At 43.6% G+C, this 18676-nt stretch overlaps 1 protein-coding gene across 8 annotated transcripts in view; it reads left to right on the top strand.

Moving 5' to 3' along the window:
• STXBP5L (syntaxin binding protein 5L) overlaps positions 1-18676 on the top strand; it is a 1956595-nt gene that overhangs the window by 1060456 nt on the left and 877463 nt on the right. For all 8 annotated transcript variants that reach the window (XM_085621040.1, XM_085621038.1, XM_085621036.1 and 5 more), the window contains exons 9-10: positions 752-830; positions 1565-1719. In XM_085621040.1, coding sequence (XP_085477166.1) covers positions 752-830; positions 1565-1719 — 234 coding nt within the window. The remainder of the gene's footprint in view (positions 1-751; positions 831-1564; positions 1720-18676) is intronic.

Genomic DNA, 18676 nt, shown 5'->3' with positions numbered 1-18676 from the left:
ACAGAGGGAATCATACCTGGGATTCTTGTTTTGCCTAATAGGAAGTAACTATCCTTGCTTCATTAATGCACAGCGGATATGAGCGTTGTGTAAATCCTGCTTGTAAGATATACCTACTGCGGAAACTCCGACGCTGACTTTTCTCTAGGAGTGCCCGCGTCTCTTGTTCTATTGCTCTGAAGAAGTCCGTTACCGGACGAAACTCGTCGGCTGTGGTCTTTTATAAAAGAATATCTTGTGAATAAAAGAAGATACTATATGAAAAATACTATAGACACGGACTTGATGTTTTGTGATGTGTCTATCTTTTCTTGTTATTAAGTGGTGCACCTTTGTGATTCATTCTGCATATATATATCAATTGTCAACATGTGGGCATGGTGCTGCAAAAGGGAATGATTCTCTGTTGACAAGTTCCTCTATATGTAACATGCTGCCTGGCAAACTCTTAAACACACACTCCATTTATGGACACATCTGATAGGGATCAAACTGGTGTTCAATTTCAGTGAACTTTATGAAAGTTTCATTGTTGCCTGCAAGTTTCCATCCATGGAAACACTGCCACTGTCCTCATGTTCCTGATTCGGTACAGAGCAGCAGGGGGCTGTGAAGCCTGTGTCTCTTCCCTTAAGGTTTAGGATATTGCTTTTGTTTCCAAATGGAACAGAAGCTCACTTCTGCTCTTGGTTACACTTTTATAGGTTTGTTGAGATTTCACAAAGGGTAATGCTGTGTTTTTGCTTTTTAGGAAAAATTCCAAGAGATGGGAGGAAGCCCGAACCCTGTAAACCCATTCTCAAAGTAGAGTACAAGACGTGTAAAAACAGGTATGGTATATAGATTTATTTCATTTAGCTACGGTTATTTGTAAAGCGTACTGTCACTCATAAACAGAGCTGACAGGTGATGTAGAGGACCTGGTTGATATTGCATGATGAAAGAACATAAACTGATAAATATTGGGTAGAGAGTCATGTTTTAAGAAGTTTCCTAAATTCGAATAGGTTTGTTTCAGTGCTGATAAGCTATATAGAGAAACCCCTGGCAAGAACATCCGATAGAGGGCAAACCTTTCTGCTGAGAAATGAGTGAAGTCACTTTCTTACCTGAGGCTCGAGGGAACACCAATGCTTTTGCACAAGCAGGGCGCACACATGGCTTTTTTACTTAGTATACAAAGGGTCATGACCCAACTGCACACAACATTAGTGAAGCAGGGTCTTGTGCAATTGAGTGGAAATGTTACTCTGCATGCTTGCTCTTCCTGCCTCCATTGAGGGTAGTAAAATATTTAACATAAGAACATGTTCGACATACATATCGTTTTTCTATATAGCAATGGTTATTTAATATTTAGCACTTGCTTCTACCGCAGCCTCTTGCCGAACCACCACTCTTGAATGCTTTTATTTATATTTTTCTCATCTGTATATGTCTTTCAAAGCGGTGATCATGTATAAAGCGTGTTTGTGGCAATAAGTAACTTTTGAAACTAGCCCACAAGTGAAAGTTAAGCAAAGTGGTCTCCTAAATATGCCATCCTGTGCTTGTAATCCTGCAGTGAGCCCTTTGTCATCTTCTCGGGTGGACTCGCGTACGACAAAGCCTGTAGGAGACCCAGCCTGACGATCATGCACGGGAAAGCAATCACGGTGCTGGAGATGGACCATCCAATTGTGGACTTTATCACCCTCTGTGAAACACCCTACCCCAATGGTGAGTCAAGTGTCAATATCATCACTCAAGGTCTCATAGAATAGCTCCTTCACTGTAGTCAGTTTTCAGGCAGACTTTGGGTTCACCCATCTCAGTTTGGAACACAAACTAATGAGCACGTGTTAAAGCCTTCCCATAATTCTCAGCCACTCAAACTTTCAAAGTAAACAGAAATACAGTGAAACAGCTCTTTAGTGGCTCAAGTATTGTCTTTATAGGTCAAATTGCCTAGAAAATGTCTTACTTGTACAACCAAACCACCATTGCCTTCTCTAATACGTGGCTTCCATAAAATCAATACAGTATGGGCCTTATTGTGACTTTGGCGGTCTTGCTTCACGCCGCCACCCCACTCCAAGACCACCATAAGAAACCGTTGCCAGATTACGATGCTTTTTGTCTCTGGTGGGTGGTTCTTTGGCTGCTCCCTGCAGTGCCTATAAAATAAAGGCCCTACAATGGGAGCATCAAAGTCAGTTACTGCAGGGCATGGACTGCTAAGTTCATGCCCTGCAGGAACTGGGGGTGCATGCATACAGGAGGGCACAACATGTACCCCCCCTCCATGCATCCCCTGGTGCAGAGGCAACAGAAGGGCCCTGTACGGCCCCCTTTGTTTCCTCTCCGCCACACTTTCCAAGGCGAGCTCACCACCATGAAAAGTGTGGCAGTGAGGAAACTCCTAATAGGCCTGTTCGTGCCGCAGCAGCACCACCCGCATATTAGGGGCCACAGACCGCTGCAAGACGGTCAGAGATCACGGATCCCTGGATGCGGCAGTGGTCTCATGGCGGTTCAACCGCGCTACTTGAAATTGGGCAGTTGGACCACTGCCGCACCACCACCGTGGACTGCTGAAGTACTGGGAATTTTAAGCCCAGCGGTGCAGGGGAACACACCCTATGACTTCGGGTTCTTCCTGTTTCAGACCTACAGAAACACAGAGTCTTCTGGGTGAAGTCAAAGATCAGTTTATTGGCTGCAGACCAATTACAGGTATCCTAGAAGTACAACAGCGTGTATGTTCTCAGGAGACTGCTAAAAATCACAGAAACGGGCTTCTCCTTAAATACAAAATATCATGCTTTAGGCACACATTCCTTGGTTTACGATATGGCCATATACATGTATACATTTCAAACGAAAAGGCAGAGTCATGATGACCATCCCACATTCCAGTTAAGCCAGCCCATAATTATTTACCCAGCAAGGCTCAGATCCCACATCAGATATCAACAGGCCCCAATAAACACGAGTATCTCCTGTTTAGAAAACAAGCCATAAAGCAGGAACAGTCAGGTGTGAAAGAGATTAGCTGGAGGCTCGTGTAGGATGAAAAGGCTTTATGGTGTGTCAAGCCCTGATGCTAATCACAGGTGGCCGAAGGACGGGGAGCTCGTGAGACCGGACTGACCTGGGGCAGCGGAGCCAAGCTGCCCAGGTCACAGAGAAGTCAAAGGAAGGCACATGTGCTCTAAAGGCCCGTATTTGCTTCATAATATGTGCCTATGTGAGGGCAACCATAAGATGGCCACTGCTCTAAAATGGAACCCACGGAGTCAATGTATAATAACGTATACATAGTGCATTCATAGCTAAAACGTTACACAAAGCACTTGTACATACCGCATTGACCATTCGCGGTTCGCTAATACCGGGATAGACAGGGGTAGGGCCCTGCCTCCTACGCGGCCCCAAATTTCAAAGTACGACAGACCCTCCTTTTGCCCTTACATAGGCAATAACTATACTCACATCAATCCGAGTCTAGGTCAATATTCACGAAGTCATGGAGATGTTGCTGTAGCATCATCCTATTACTTAGCTCGGCCCTCGATACAGGTTTCCTTACACATAATGTAGCACAGAGGCCACATATCGCAGGAGCACATTGTATGCACAGACAGAACAGGAAAAGGATGGCTAAGATCATTCCAACGACCATCAGAACTTTCCAACCCCAGGCAGATATCAGTTCCCAGAACCACCCCACCAGTGACCAATCTCCTTTATCCACGTGTATGGACTCAGATATTTTATGCAGTTTGGAGATGGCTTGATAAACTGTTGGAGCGTTATCTGGTATGAAAATGCAACAACTAGATTGGATAACCTTACATACCCCACCGCGGTCTGCAAGTATGACGTCTAGAACCATGCGGTTCTGCAAAGTCATGAGGCGATCCGCTTGGAGCTCAGCTGTCAAATTACCAAGGGCACCAGCCGTAACATTAACAGTGGATTCAACCACACGAGTCAGTTGTCTCAGGTTCCTACTATTGACCATAGGTCCCCAAAACGGCAGGAAACCCAAAAAGAAGTCTCCTGCTTCTTGACCGGCAGTATCCTCCTTACTAATCACGCCTCTCACAACTCTAGTTTTGTGATAGTCAGAGGCAGCAGTAAATGTTGGCGGTAGCAGATTTGCAATATAAAATGTGCCCGAGAAATCAGGGGGCAACCATGTATACGCTCGGTCATTGCAGACAAAATATGTACCCTTGGCAGCCAAAAACGCAGGGGAAAACTGTGACGGAAAAGTGTACGTTTCAGTACAGTCACTTCTTCCCAGTTGAGCTCTAGGATTCTGACCATTACCTTGTAAACAGAACCGACCTATGTGGGTACGACCCAGATTGGGGATGAAATTTTCCGCTGTCTTTCACCCAGACTAATACTATACCCCGTTGCATTCCACCCTACATAAGCTCTCAATTCCTCCTTGGGTATAGATGAGTATGCGTCGATATCTCTGCTCATATCGGCAACTCCTTTCATTAAAGCCTTATTATTTGTGCTAGGTCTGATGGAACGCGGTTGTCGCGGGGAGTAGGCGTCTAGAGCAAAGAGAAACATGGTCTGGAATGCCCATGACGATCCATTGTAACTAAACGGCAGCACTAGATAAGGAATACCCTTATTAATGGTATGTGGCATTAAACCACACACCCAGCAATTGGTTGTATTCATGACTAGTTGGTGCTGGTGCAGGAGCTGAATAAACAAGTTGTTTACAAACTCAGACCGTCTAGCTTGTTCATGTTCAGGCAGAGGGTGAAAAGAGTGTGAGGAGACAGTAGGAGGAGGTATAGGCTGTACAGTGGGTGCAATGGGCTCTTGAGAGGAGAAGAATACAAATCCTACAGTAAACACTACCATACTACATAATATAAACAAACATAAAAATACAAAACGTTTGCTCTTCATTATTTTACACATTCTTGCTTTAAAGTTCATTTCCTCAGCGGGTCTCTCCATCTTGAAAAACTCCATCCTCTAATCGTGCCGCTCGCGGCGGGTGAGTTTCTTCTGCTAAGGGGTACGCCTGTCAGTCCAGGGAACGCCCTAGACCAACCAGAACCGTTGACCTAATGTCTTCGGCCTGTACCCCAAAGACTTGGCACCGCGACCCTGCGGCTGAACCCGGATGGTGGTTCGAAAAACAAAAATCAAGAAAGTCCTTCAGATGGGAGAACTATGATATTAAAAAAAATAAAAAGGTAAAAGAAAAAGAATATTTATTTGTCCATAGGCCTTGGTCTTAGATTGTAGTGGAAACGGCCAGGTACTGTCTGATCTTGAAACAAGAGTTCAGGCTCTGTAGTGTCCAATCGAATTGACGGTGGCACAGCTTCTTGCAAAATATCGTCACTCTGTTGTGCTGAAGTTGTGCCTTTTATGCGTGCATCACTGAACGGCACAAAACGAGGTACAGTGTCTGTTTCAGAGTCAGCGATACCCTCCTGGACCCACTGGTCATGCGGCAGAGGCAAAGGTATCCTTTTGACGTGGGCGCCGTGGATCCAGTTCTTCTTCCCCTTTACTCGAACAGCTGATCTTGTAGACAGAAGTACGAGATGAGGGCCGATCCAACGAGGCTCATCGTTGCTTTTGCGCTGGAAATTCTTCACCAGAACCCACGTGCCAGGGTCGATAGGGTGTCCTGGAGCTTCAGAGGCCTGGGGGAGAGTATCATGCACCTGTTGGTGTAAAACACGCAATTTAGCCGTCAATTCGTACAAGTAATCAAGCAGTACTGGATGTTCGATTTCGCTGAATTTTGTCGGTCTTGGCACACCCCATACATTGGCCGGGCGGCCAAAAATAACCTCGTATGGGCTAAGTCCCACTCGTGAGTGTACGGTCATTCTGGTGGACAGGAGTGCTAGAGGCAGAGCGTCAGGCCATTTAAGACCGGAGCTCGCCTGGATTTTGGCCAGCTTGAGTTTTAGAGCGCCATTGTAGCGCTCTACTAATTCAGCTGATTGGGGGTGATTTGCAGCGTGGAACTTCTGCTTGATCCCTAATCCCTCACACACATTCTTCATCACTTGGCCCACAAATTCACTCCCATTATCACTTCACATCATTCTTGGCATTCCAAACCTAGGGAAAAATTCCTTCACAAGGGCTTTGGCTGTGGACAGAGCAGTGTTGTCCTTTAGGGGATAGGCTTCTATCCATTTTGAAAAAGCGCAAACAACCACCAATACATATTTCAGGTTGTTGCACCTTTCCATGTGGATAAAATCTAGCTGCAAAACTTCAAATGGATATGATGGAGGCACAAAATGACCAGCTGGAGTTGGGGTTCCCCTACCAGGGTTGTATTTCAAGCATACCTTACAATTCTTGACCACATTCTCTGCACACTTGGGAATCCCAGCATTCTGCCACACTGGAGCCAACAACTTACAGATTCCTTTCATACTGATATGTGCCATTCCATGTGCCATAGTAACCACTGGAAGCACGTATGCATCAGGTAACAACCATCGCCTATGTTCTGACAGATCAATCCAACAACCATTCTCATCCAACTTACCCATACTTTCTCTCCACTTGCTCAACTCTTTCTCTGTGGCTTCAGCTTGAAGGGACTTTACACTTTCTATTGTGTTTTCACACATTCCAACATCACCAACCCATCTTGCAGGGCCTGCAACATACATTCGAGTCTTCACATCTTTTGCTGTTTCTTTCGCGACTTCATCAGCAAACGCATTACCACGACCAACATCATCAGTGATTTTCTTGTGCGCACTGCATTTCATAATCGCAACTTGTGACGGTAGGGTCAGCGACTCAAGGAGATCATTCACCAACTTGCCATTCTGAATCTTAGCTCCATGCGAAGTCAGGAATAGGGGTGGGCGGAATTTGCGAAATTCCCTTTCGCAAGCTATCGTGAAAATGTTAAAAATCTCCGCAAACACGCGGAAATATCGCGAAGATGCGGACGTTATTTTCCCGCCGGTTCGCGGTATTTTCTGCGTGGTCGCGGCTCCCCAACTTACCCAGGCGGTTGCTCATGGGCGCGGCCATCTTGTTTTCATTTGTCTCACGGTGCATGATCGCGAGAAGAAAGACGTGATCGCGTGACGAATGACGTTACTGCAGGCGCAAACTGTCGCGCGACAGCGCAAACGGCTACCAACAATCCAACATCTCGTGGAGAACGCGACCGGATCGGGAAAACTTGTCGGCGAACACGAGGATTCAGGTAAGGCGATCGCGCGCACGCGAGAATGTCGTTTTTTTACAGCGCGAGCAAGCAAAAAAATTCCGGTAAGATGCGGATTGCGGAAATTTTGACATTTTCGCGCTCTCCGCGGAATGCCATAATTTCAAATTATCGCAATTTCCGCAAGCGGAACGGAATTTTAGCCCAGGCCTAGTCAGGAACCCACGTTCTTTCCACAATCGCCCAAAACTGTGCGCCACGCCAAAGGCGTACTGGCTATCCGTATATATGTTCACTTTCATTCCTTCAGACAGTACGCATGCTCTCGTAAGGGCAATCAATTCTGCTGCTTGAGCCGAATTTTGTGGCACACGTGCAGTTTCCACAATCGTGTGCAAAGTCGTGATAGCATATGCAGCAGTCGTATCACCATTCGGAAGCTTGAAACACGAACCATCCACCCATAAAGTACCATCACACTCAGTCAGGGGAGTATCTTTAAGATCTACTCTCCCTTTCGTCTCTTCTTTTGTTCTGAACAGACAATCATGTTGCTCAATCTCATCTAGGTCTGCTGGAACTGGTAATAATGTAGCTGGATTCAACGTGTTGCATCTCTTTATGTGTATATGATTTGCTAACAGTGTCAGCTCATATCCGGATAATCGCGCACTAGTTAAGTGTTGTGTCTTGGTCCTGTTTAACAATGTGTCCACAGCATGTGGAACCATAACAATCAATGTATTATCCATTACTAGGCCAGCAGACTGTCGAATAGACATAGCTGCGGCGGCTGTAGCTCTCAAACAACTTGGCAATGCCCTCGCTACCGGGTCCAAGGTTGACGAAAAATATGCGCATGGACGCGGTCTGTCGCCAAAAGGCTGTGTTAACACTGATAATGCGCAACCATCTTTCTCATGAACATACAATGTAAAAGGCTTGCTGTAGTCAGGGGTACCCAACACAGGAGCTGAACACAATGCATTACGCAATTCCCCAAAACTTTTCTGACACTCTTCAGACCATGGGATAGGATTCGGTGTGTCTTTGCATGTTAATGCTAACAAAGGTTTTGCCAACAAGGAAAAATTGGGAATCCAATGCCTACAGTATGAAATAATGCCCAAGAAAGCACGCACTTCTCTCTGTGTTCTTGGCACACTCAACTGTGCAATGGCTTGAATTCTTTCTGGGGTCAGTTTCCTTCCCTCCTTCGATAAGAGATGACCTAAGTAGGTCACTTCTTGTCGACAATATTGCAGCTTTGAGAGAGACACTTTGTGATGAAAGGCAGACAAATGACGCAACAATGACAAGGTAGCGTTTTTGCAAATCTTTTCAGTATCCGCGGCGATTAGTAAATCGTCAACGTACTGAATAAGGATAGCACCACTGGGTAAAACCAGTGCATCAAGCTGCGCTTTTAAAGCCTGACTGTATATTGATGGACTCACAGTAGCCCTGGGGAGCGCGTTTAAAGCGGAAGCTTCGGCCTCCTAAACTAAAGCCAAAAATGTCTCTGCTCTCCTCTGCAATTGGGATGCTAAAGAAAGCATTCTTTAAATCGATCACTGAGAACCATGCAGCAGAGGCTGGAATCATGGTTAACAAGGCAGTTATATCAGGGACAACTGGAAACTGTGGCACAACAATCTTATTAACCTCTCTAAGATCAATCACAAATCTGTAAACAGGTGGCTGTGAAGGGTCCGTTCGTTTTAAGACAGGTAAAACAGGACTATTGCAAACGTTGCCTCTTGTCTCTTCAATTACATCCTTTTTAATCAAATCACTGACAATTGCTAACAATGCTTTCTGACCTTCATTGGAGATCTTGTACTGGGGAATACGTGGCAATCTGACATTGGCTTTTAAAGTGACCACATATGGCGGTATTTCCAAAAGACCCACATCATTGGGACCAGTAGCCCAAAGGACATCCGGAAGGGATGACAATTCAGGTGGCATTGCATTTTTAGACAAATACATCGGGGAAATCACTTTCTTGCCTAATTTAAGTTGTACTCCTGAGGGAGAACAATATAGCGTTGCATGCAATCTTTTTAGCAAATCTAATCCTAGCAGATTTTCACCACAACCTGTCGTTAGGATGAGGGGTGCTTTTAGCTCACAAGGTCCAACAGAAAGTGACATAGGACTAGAAATCGGGTTCCTAACTGGGGCGCCAGAAAAACCTACTGAAACATTCATTTCGCCAGACAAAGGCGCGCCAGGGAGTTTTGAATGCATGATTGAACTCTTTGCAGCACCAGTATCCAGCAGAAAGGGCTCCGTTACATTTGCTGTAGTTACTTTAACATAAGGTCCGCTCTGATCCACTGGCACTGAAACAACTCCCTCTCTCTGTCTACGGCTGTCCTAGTAATCATTATCTTCTACATTGTCATCTTCTGCATAATAATCATTATTGTAATACTGAGCTGTATTACCAGTCGCGTTGGCTTGCTGATCAAAGCTATTTATGGTATTTTGAGGGGGAAGAGGACGCGCGTTCTGGGGAGCATTTCCACGCCCTCTGCCTCTAGGAGCTTGCTGACCACCTCTACCTCTTGCGCCATACGCATTACTGTTACGCTGCATTTATTTAGGGCAACTATATTTAAAATGACCTTCCTCTTTGCAATATGAACATTGGTTGGGACCTACAGGGATTCGTGGTTGATAATACCCATTCATTTGCTGATTATTCTGAAATTGTTGGGGTTGCTGATAGATACCTTGTGTTTGCCTATAATTATTCTGTCCTCCACGTGGTGGATAAGCCTGCTGCAAGAGGACCTTTGTTTTCAGTTCTTTCGTTTTCTTATCTGTTCTATCCTTCTCATCTTTATCTCTATTTTCATAATACTGTGCAGTAGCCAGTATTTGCGCTGAAGAGGAAACAGCCCAGGAACTTTCTGAGTCTTTTAATTTTTTACACAACTCGGGAAGTAGATTCTGCACAAATTTATCAACAAATAACCGTTGGCCACCTTCAGTGCTCATGTCTTGACCACTGTGGTCGATAAACGTTTCTTCAAACCTGGTGAAGAAATCGGAAACTGTCTCATCTTTCTTCTGCTTACATGCGGATAATTTATCCCAATTTACGCGCATCGCGGGCATTAATGTTTTCATATATGTAATAATTCTGCCAGGGAGTTCTGCTACCAGAGGCTCAGGTTTTGCACCACCAACTTGTCTAGTGTCTGCGGCAATAATATTAGCCCATGTAGCACCTAGTCCTGCATCGTGATCTACATTACGAATTGACCCCCACAAAGGCTGTGGAACAACATTTCCAAACAACATATCAATGTCAGCTAGATTCATGATACATGATCCTGCAGTTTGTGATAACTCCTTATAATATCCTGCAGGGTTTTTATGGGGTCAGACAATCTCTGCTTGAGCGCTAACACCTCAGATCGCTTCCATGGGACATGCACCCAAACACGCTGAAAATGAGCTGGCATAGCAGCAATACCATTAGCGGCATCAGCCGCAACAGCTTCCTTCCATACCGGAGGGACTTCTCTCATAGGGTATTGTCGCGCTTTTACCTTTCTCCCCACAGGGAAATCTTGTTCAAACAACAACTGTTGACAATCATCATTCCTCAAGGATAATAAGATCGCAACTGCTCTATTTACATCGGGACCCACAATCGTACCTTTTCCAAAATCGAATCTCACTCGACACAACTCCTGCGGGTTTGGGTCTCTACCATGATCATCCAATTCCTCACAGAGGATTTCACACATTTTCTCGAACACATACCTCTGTTTCGGGGCATCCCATTGGTGAAAAACGTCAACAACTGACTCCACATCATACAGTGAAGAAAAAATAATCCACCTACGCGCCATATGATCTAATGTCTTTTTCTCTTCAGGATCAGGCAGCTGACTGCGCAATTGCTTACGCTGTAAGCCAGGGGTCGCACTAGATGACCCAAAGAGAGGCGACATTAAACTAGTAACTACATTAGCTAGTCGTTGTCGTGCTGAAGGAGAAGTTGAGGCGAAAACAGGGGGATAGACAGAGGGAAGAAAAACGGATTCAGATACAGGTACCTGGGTAGTGTAAGAAGGAGCGCCAGGGGAAGCCGCTGGCGTGCTAGGCAAAGTCGCAGGAAGCGCGGGGGCAACAGGTAACACAACTGGCGGCCCTTGAGAGGGCTGCACTGCAGGGATAGGAGCCAGCTGAGGAGGAGCTGGTGGATGTGGGAAGGCTTGCGGCATATTTACTGGAGGCTGCGCATTTACAAGCTGTGGAGGTGCTGTGGCATTTTGCGCATATGGGGGTGGCGAACTTAGCAAATGGGACATTAGGGAATCTTTCTCATTCTCTTTTGTCTCATCTTGCACAAGGGGTGACAAAACAGGGTAACATTTATCGATCCCTAGTTTGCGCTGTCTATGTAATTGCTCATTCATTTGTTCCTCCTCATTATCTTTAAATTGCACAGCTGCTTGCATAACTGACATACCTCTTTCTCTCTTATTCCTTTTCGCTAGCTTAATTTCCTTCTGTTTGGCTTCCTTTCGCCATAGGCAGAAAGAATCAAACATCGCCGGCCGGGCTTTCTTTTTAAACAATTTAACTTCCAAATTATCTAAGATATCTGTATCGAAACTACCATTTTGGGGCCATTTTAAAACACCGTCCTTTTTGGTGTATCGGATCCATATTTCATTATATGCAATGGGGCCCACGCCATGTTTTACATAAAGCTCATAAGTTGGAGTTCCAATTGGAGGAACCGGACATGAATCCTCTAACTGGAAATCCCTTCCACAACCCAAACAAAATAATCTTCCAAATACACTAGCACCAGGCTCACTAGTCTAGTTCCAAACTTCAAAGGATTATCGATTACGATAGTCTCGTGAATACACGAGTCCTCTGGCTTTGGCGTTTGCAAACTCCAAATCAAAATAATCCCGAAGGATACCAAATTCAAACTGGGAGATGCTCCACTTATACTTAACTGAATATCGATGATCAATGGCGTCACCAGAAGACTCTCTCGATTGTTTCGCACTACAAAAATCGTCAAGGGGCCAAAACAGGGCGATTAATCAGGGCAGCAGTCCTTCGTAGCCGTCGGGACGCGGAGAACCTCGCAGAAAAGACTTTCGGACCACGTCGACATGCAGGGGTCAATGAAGTGGCGGCCTTCCTCCGGAATTTCCACACGAAGCTCCTCACGAACCTCTGGCTTGGACCGGTACCTCTGAAATCGCGCCGAGTTGGGCGCCAACTAAAGTACTGGGAATTTTAAGCCCAGCGGTGCAGGGGAACACACCCTATGACTTCGGGTTCTTCCTGTTTCAGACCTACAGAAACACAGAGGTGCCGATTACGATCCGGCAAAAACCGGGTACGAACCGTCGGACGGAGGCTTTTTTCCGTCCGACTCGTACCCGGTCGTAAAACTTTACAAACATGCAAGTACGATTCGCACGGAAACACCATTTCCGTACGAGTCGTACAAAACACCGACCGACGAAAAGATACATACAAATGGGATCCGGGGAATGCGCCGACGTGACGTCGGGACGCTCTCAGGCCGCGTTTCACGACCCAGGAATTACGATTCAAACCGACAGCAGTCCGGACGGCAATATTTTTACGGCACCCAAAAAGTGCTGGAAAAGCGAAGTACGGCGCGAAACGACCAGAGTAGGTGGCCCGGTAAGCGCCGTACCCCCCCCCCCAGCCCCCGCATGTACGCGCCGTACCCCCCCCAGCCCCCGCATGTACGCGCCGTCCCCCCCCAGCCCCCGCATGTACGCGCCGTACCCCCCCAGCCCCCGCATGTACGCGCCGTACCCCCCCCAGCCCCCGCATGTACGCGCCGTACCCCCCGTGTATGTACACCCGAGTACGTGTCGAACCCCCCGTGTATGTACACCCGTGTACGTGTCAAACCCCCGTGTATGTACACCCGAGTACGTGTCGAACCCCCCCGTGTATGTACACCCGAGTACGTGTCAAACCCCCCGTGTATGTACACCCGTGTACGTTCGAGTCGTACCCCCACCCGTGTATGTACACCCGAGTACGTGTCGAACCCCCCGTGTATGTACACCCGTGTACGTGTCGAACCCCCCGTGTATGTACACCCGTGTACGTTCGAGTCGTACCCCCACCCGTGTATGTACACCCGAGTACGTGTCGAACCCCCCTGTGTATGTACACCCGTGTACGTGTCCAACCCCCCCGTGTATGTACACCCGTGTATGTTCGAGTCGTACCCCCACCTGTGTATGTACGGTGCGTACCCCGAGCGCTGGGGGTACGCACCATACATACACGGGTGGGGGTACGACTCGAACGTACACGGGTGTACATACATGGGGGGTTCGACACGTACTCGGGTGTACATACACGGGGGGGTTCGACACGTACTCGGGTGTACATACACGGGGGGTTCGACACGTACTCGGGTGCAGACGGTCTTTTAACCATACGGTTGTACATTCGGACGCCCGGGACGGATCGTGATTCCCCGGTCGGACTTCGCTTTTCACGTTTGTACGGTAAATCGTCCGAGGACGTGTCGGACACATTTTCCGACCCGAGGACGTGTGGGGAATAATTCCCAAGGCGGTTCGTATGGACTTTTTACCATGCGAATCGTGATTGCCAGTTTGTACGGCACTTGTACGATTCGTACGGTAAAAAGACCGGATACGAGTCGTACGGGAATTTTTTTTACCGGATCGTAATTGGCACCAGAGTCTTCTGGGTGAAGTCAAAGATCAGTTTATTGGCTGCAGACCAATTACAGGTATCCTAGAAGTACAACAGCGTGTATGTTCTCAGGAGACTGCTAAAAATCACAGAAACGGGCTTCTCCTTAAATACAAAATATCATGCTTCAGGCACACATTCCTTGGTTTACGATATGGCCATATACATGTATACATTTCAAAGGAAAGGCAGAGTCATGATGACCATCCCACATTCCAGTTAAGCCAGCCCACAATTATTTACCCAGCAAGGCTCAGATCCTACATCAGATATCAACAGGCCCCAATAAACACGAGCATCTCCTGTTTAGAAAACAAGCCATAAAGCAGGAACAGTCAGGTGTGAAAGAGATTAGCTGGAGGCTCGTGTAGGATGAAAAGGCTTTATGGTGTGTCAAGCCCTGATGCTAATCACAGGCGGCCGAAGGACGGGGAGCTTGTGAGACCGGACTGACCTGGGGCAGCGGAGCCAAGCTGCCCAGGTCACAGAGAAGTCAAAGGAAGGCACATGTGCTCTAAAGGCCCGTATTTGCTTCATAATATGTAGCCTATGTGAGGGCAGGTGAGCAGTGAGTTGTAAATATCGTAGGTAAAGAATATCGAAGTCAAGAATATCGATGGACAGAATATCGACCCCAAGGTAAGTATTATCGAAGTTAATAATATCGAAGTCATTAATATAGATGTAAGTAATATCGTAATCAAAAATTTCGATGTCAAGAATATCGATATTTTATTAGTGTAATGTATTTTAATATGTATTTTATTTGTATGTTAAAGATTATTGTAATGTATTTTAATACATTTAAAAATAAATGTTTAGAGATTAATAATTATTTAAAATATAATTTAGCGTTTTAGTATCAGAGCGGGTTGTGGGTTTATAGGGGAATAGGGTGGGAAGTAATTTAATTATAATTAATTAATTAATATGTATTGGTTAATTGGTATTTATGATTAATTAATTGTTAATTAATTACTAATTGTTAATTAAATATATTAATTGATTAATTAATTATTAATTGTTAATTAATTTTATTAATTGGTTAATTATATAAGTTATAATTAGTTTAATATTAATATTTATTTATTGGTATTGTTAATTAATTAATTGTTAATTACTAATTAATTGGTGATTTAATTTTATTAAGTGATTAATTGATGATTAAATTAATTATGTGAATTTTTATGTGTAGTGGGTTGTGGGTTTATAGGGGAATAGGGTGGGATGTAATTAAATTCAAATAATTACTGATAATTTTTATTTATTTGTAATTAATAATAATTAATTGTTAATTAATTATTAATTGGTATTTAATTGTTATTAGTACGTTAAATATAGTAAATATAAATAATTAATTATTCCATGTTATTTGCTGTTATTGCTAATTAATGTATTGTTAATTAAAAATTAATTCGTGAATAATTGTAATTTGGTAGTTAATATGTATAAATTTGTAAATAATAAGTATATTAATTATAAAGAATGTATTATTAATTGTAAATAATAGATAAACTGATATTTAAATGTATTGTGTATTTTGTATGTGTAGTGTGTTGTGTGTTAAAGGGGGAATAGTGTGGGATGTAATTTAAAGTTATTTATATAAATATTTATTTTAAATAATTGGTATTTAATAATACATATTTTGTAAATTAATTATTAATATGCTATTTTTTTATAACTAATTATTTAATTGGTTATTATGTTTATAGAATCCCTATGCTATCCAGTGCTTTCCCAACTGTTTTACTATCTGGAGTTGGAATAGTAATTTTTAACCCTACGCTATCCAGCGCTTTCCCTACTGTTTCACTTACTGGAGTGGGAATAGTAATTTGTACCCCTACGCTATCCAGCGTTTTCACTACTGTTGCACTCTCTGGAGTGGGAATAGTAATTTTTACTCCTACGCTATCCAACGCTTTCCCTTCTGTTGGACTCACTGGAGTGGGAATAGTAATTTTTACCCTTACGCTATCCAACGCTTTCCCTACTATTGCACTCTCTGGAGTTGGAATAGTAATTTTTACCCCTACGCTATCCAACGCTTTCCCTACTGTTGCACTCTTTGGAGTTGGAATAGTAATTTTTACCCCTACGCTCTCCAGCGCTTTCCCTACTGTTTCACTTACTGGAGTGGGAATAGTAATTTGTACCCCTACGCTATCCAACGCTTTCCCTACTGTTGCACTCTCTGGAGTTGGAATAGTAATTTTTACCCCTACGCTATACAGCGCTTTTCTTACTGTTGCACTCTCTGGAGTTGGAATAGTAATTTTTACCCCTACGCTCTCCAGCGCTTTCCCTACTGTTTCACTTACTGGAGTGGGAATAGTAATTTTTACCCCTATGCTATCCAGCGCTTTTCCTACTGTTTCACTTACTGGAGTGGGAATAGTAATTTGTACCCTTACGCTATCCAGCGTTTTCACTACTGTTGCACTCTCTGGAGTGGGAATAGTAATTTTTACCCCTACGTTATCCAACGCTTTCCCTACTGTTGGACTCACTGGAGTGGGAATAGTAATTTTTACTCCTACGCTATCCAACGTTTTCCCTACTATTGCACTCTCTGGAGTTGGAATAGTAATTCTTTTCCCTACGCTATCCAACACTTTCCCTACTGTTGCACTCTCTGGAGTGGGAATAGTCATTTTTACCCTTACACTATCCAACGCTTTCCCTACTATTGCACTCTCTGGAGTTGGAATAGTAATTTTTACCCCTACGCTATCCAACGCTTTCCCTACTGTTGCACTCTTTGGAGTTGGAATAGTAATTTTTACCCCTACGCTATCCAGCGCTTTCCCTACTGTTTCACTTACTGGAGTGGGAATAGTAATTTGTACCCCTACGCTATCCAACGCTTTCCCTACTGTTGCACTCTCTGGAGTTGGAATAGTAATTTTTACCCCTACGCTATCCAACGCTTTCCCTACTGTTGCACTCTTTGGAGTTGGAATAGTAATTTTTACCCCTACGCTATCCAACGCTTTCCCTACTGTTGCACTCTTTGGAGTTGGAATAGTAATTTTTACCCCTACGCTATCCAGCGCTTTACCTACTGTTTCACTTACTGGAGTGGGAATAGTAATTTGTACCCCTACGCTATCCAACGCTTTCCCTACTGTTGCACTCTCTGGAGTTGGAATAGTAATTTTTACCCCTACGCTATCCAGCGCTTTTCCTACTGTTGCACTTTCTGGAGTTGGAATAGTAATTTTTACCTTTACGCTATCCAACGCTTTCCCTACTATTGCACTCTCTGGAGTTGGAATAGTAATTTTAACCCTACGCTATCCAACGCTTTCCCTACTGTTGCACTCTTTGGAGTTGGAATAGTAATTTTTACCCCTACGCTATCCAGCGCTTTTCCTACTGTTGCACTCTCTGGAGTTGGAATAGTAATTTTTACCTTTACGCTATCCAACGCTTTCCCTACTATTGCACTCTCTGGAGTTGGAATAGTAATTTTAACCCTACGCTATCCAACGCTTTCCCTACTGTTGCACTCTTTGGAGTTGGAATAGTAATTTTTACCCCTACGGTATCCAACATTTTCCTTACTGTTGTTTTTGTTGGAGTTGGACTAGTAGTTTTATTGTGTCTGATATTTCATATGTTTTGTATTATTTTTGCTATTGTAATATATCATTAATAATAAAAATTATTCACATTAAAAATATTGATTATTATTTGCTATATGTAATTATTAAATATTTATTAATGTTATTATTTTATGTGTATAGATGTATTGGTAATTTTTAAAAACATTTAATAATTTATACGTTACAGAAATTATTAGTAAAATTAATTATTGAGTAAGTATATATATTATATGTTATATGTATATGTTTAATTAAAGTTTTATTAAATTATATATATTAATTATACATTTTAAATATTATACAATATATTTAATTATGTTTATTTAATTTCTAAGTATAATTTGGTTTATTTTACATATATTTTTAAAGTAAAAGAAAAACGATATTTTTAATAACGATATTTTTGACATCGATATTTAATTTTCGATATTTTTGTACTTACCATGTTGTAGATAGGATGTCGATATTCTTGACATCGATATTTTTGTTGCGATATATTTGTAGGTCGATTTTATGTCTGTCGAAATTATGTCATACAACCGTGAGGGCAACCATAAGATGGCCACTGCTCTAAAATGGAACCCACGGAGTCAATGTATAATAACGTATACATAGTGCATTCATAGCTAAAACGTTACACAAAGCACTTGTACATACCGCATTGACCATTCGCGGTTCGCTAATTCCGGGATAGACAGGGGTAGGGCCCTGCCTCCTACGCGGTCCCAAATTTCAAAGTACGACACTGCCAAAATCATAATAAGGCCCTAAGACTACCAAGTGTTCATTTTACGTTATCTAGGGTGTGGTTGATGTATTGCTCCAAGCAACAGCTTGAGTCTCACCACAGGCTCAGAATTTACATTTGGAAACTCAACCCCCTGAAAACGCAGAATACCACCATGAGGAAAATGATCAATCGCAAAGAATGATGGCCCTGTGTCATTGCATTTCTGGCTGTGGCTTGTAACTAACCTCGAAAGGTTAGCTAGCGCCTAAAAAGCATATTGCCTTGCTAATATTATTCATAAGTTGAGAACCAAGAATCAATTGAAGAAGTGCAGTTATGAAGTGTGTCTCCCTGTGGGAATAATGCAGCTAGCCTTAATGGAAACTC

Source organism: Triturus cristatus, chromosome 8 (genome assembly GCF_964204655.1).
Source record: "Triturus cristatus chromosome 8, aTriCri1.1, whole genome shotgun sequence".
In the NCBI taxonomy this organism is placed as follows: domain Eukaryota; kingdom Metazoa; phylum Chordata; class Amphibia; order Caudata; family Salamandridae; genus Triturus; species Triturus cristatus.
This window is presented reverse-complemented; position numbering and strand designations above follow the sequence as displayed.